We start from the raw sequence: 2352 nt of genomic DNA, 5'->3' as shown, positions 1-2352 counted from the left end.
AGTGCTGCTTAAAATAACAACATTTTGTAGTCTGTACATGCAGTTTCAATTTTAAAAAATTAAATATATTTCTTTTTTTCAGAAGAGAAAGCATGCATATTTATGTACATCATTTTGAGATAAAAGAAAGAATTACCATTTACAGCAGAAATTCCTCTTTACAAATCTTTTAAGAGACAAGGCAGGCAGAAGCAATTCTGCAGAAGGCAAAGCATACAAACTCTCTACACTGAAGGTACAGTTTATTCATTGAGAGACATTAGCAATTGCAGAAGAAGGTCGTTTAAGGATGGATTCAACTGAAAACGACAGTGGCTCAGTTGTTGAAAGTTTTGTTGTGGCCTGTTTGGCCCCAAAGAAGTCTTTTGCACAGTTGTCTATTGTAAACTTAAATTTTTCATTCTCTTTAATGGCACACTCTCTGTATTTCTTAGAAGCATCTTCAAAAGTCTCTTTCACAAATGATGTTCTCAGCTCTGCTCCTGATCTGTCAGGAAACGCTTGCTGGAACAGCGACTGAAATGGATTGTATTTGAGCGGCAGAGGGGGCTTGGCACTGTCTTTGCTGATCTTGTTTAATACCTGTTCCTGAGGAGCCAGAGAATCCTTATCAGAAATCTGAGAGAAAGTCTTTTTTGGAGGGGAGAAAGCCGACCTCTCGCGAGTTTCCTGAGGAAGGCATGGTATTTCATTACATGACTGCTGAATGTCTTGTGTGTGGGTCAGAATGAGCGAATTTTCCAGTTTTGGAGATATGATGTCATGCTCAGTGTTTGGACAGTCCTGACTTTGTGAGACCTTGGCATCCCAGCCTGCCCCAGGTTTGAGAGCTTGGACAGCGGTAGCATTTAGCAGGCATTGCTGGTAGAGGAGAGCATCACTAATGGGGCCACATTTTGGCCACACTAAGAACCTAGAAGGCAGGGGATACTGCCTGTAGGTAGTAGCTACACTGACATTTGAAGAAATTAGCTCCATGTTGCTGGATCCTGAATACTGCATGGTTAGATCAAGGCAGGTTGGTAAAAAATTGCAAAACTCCTTGTTTGGAGTATCAACTTGAGTAGTGTTGAAGGCTGTTTTATAGGAGTTGTATTCAGCTCCATGCACCATGCGGTTAGGGAGGAAAAGGGCAGCTGCTTGTGTAGCTTCCATCATCTCTCTCTCTTTATACTCTCTCTCTAGCATAATGTTCTCCAACTCTTTATCAGCAAAAGCCCGTCTCTTTCTCATCCTGTCACTTACAGGGGGTGGCAAGGGTGAATTCCCTCCCAGGTAAGGGTCTGTTGGAATAGGACGGTAACCTAAAACAACAAAGCAGCATTAAGGAATGAAGCCGTTTAAGAAAAACATTACAGCTGTGTTTGTAAAAGGGCTCTGTTTTGGAGCCAGTCCTGCCAGGCACCGAGGACTTGCTACAGACCTTGGACGCCGTCAGGCACATCCAGTGCAAGCTCCTCAACGCAGATAAGCAAGCCCTGATCCTCTGACATGTGTAGTCTCCTTCTAAGTTAGCTGATGGTGACTTTAAAAAGCATTTCCAAAACAGCAGATCGAGGGGAGAGGAAAAAAAAAACGGGGGGTGGCAAAACCCTGCTGTGTGTTATGACTGGTATCACATCATGCAGTTTAAGGAAATAACCATCCATTTTTAACAAATCGGGAAAGTAGTCAATTTTATTTATTTCTTCTGAACTGAAAGAGAACTTCAATAAAACATAGAAATCCAGTCTCCAGTGTACTCAGTTACCAGGCTAACTGGATTCACTTAATATAACCGATAGGGTCCAATACTTTTTGCTCTACCCAGGCAAGTAATCAAACTGCATTTATGGAACTACATACGTGAGTAAGGAGAACAGGGTTTTACCTGTTTTCACTCCCACTCCTCTCATACGGGTTTCCCCATTGCCAAGGAAGATATCTATACCTACAGCTGACACCTTTTCTATTCTCTAAAGATGAATCACTATGTACAATTTGCTACAGATGGTAGAAAATTCCAAGGAGAACTAGGAGAAAAGAAAGAGAAAGTTAAGATAAATTAGAGGAAAGAATACAGAAGAGATTTTTTTTTTTTAAGAGAGTGAACTGCAGACAAAAATTAGAGGTTTCTAACAGGAGAAAATTTTAATTGTGCTTGCACAGGCAAAGAAAAGAGCTTTCTATTTATTTGAGGGGAGCTAGATTTGGGAATTCTAATGATTTACAGGGCTACAGTTTGGAAAATAATTAAAGCAGACATAGAAATAAATTTGGGGACAACCCAAAGAGGGAGTGTGGAACAAAAAACACATCCTCTCACTATAATACCCATCTTTAAAAATGTCATTTCTCCACAGGTGTTGACGG

General features: G+C 40.8%; 1 protein-coding gene across 1 annotated transcript in view; it reads right to left on the bottom strand.

Moving 5' to 3' along the window:
* Positions 1-246: 246 nt before the first annotated feature.
* Positions 247-2352, bottom strand: part of DMRT2 (doublesex and mab-3 related transcription factor 2) — a 4729-nt gene continuing 2623 nt past the window's right edge. The window contains exon 3 of the mRNA XM_009641505.1: positions 247-1304. Coding sequence (XP_009639800.1) covers positions 247-1304 — 1058 coding nt within the window. The remainder of the gene's footprint in view (positions 1305-2352) is intronic.

This window comes from Egretta garzetta, unplaced genomic scaffold (assembly GCF_000687185.1).
Source record: "Egretta garzetta isolate BGI_Z169 unplaced genomic scaffold, ASM68718v1 scaffold596, whole genome shotgun sequence".
NCBI lineage: Eukaryota > Metazoa > Chordata > Aves > Pelecaniformes > Ardeidae > Egretta > Egretta garzetta.
The sequence above is the reverse complement of the archived record's forward strand: the minus strand, read 5'-3'. Positions and strand labels throughout refer to the sequence as shown.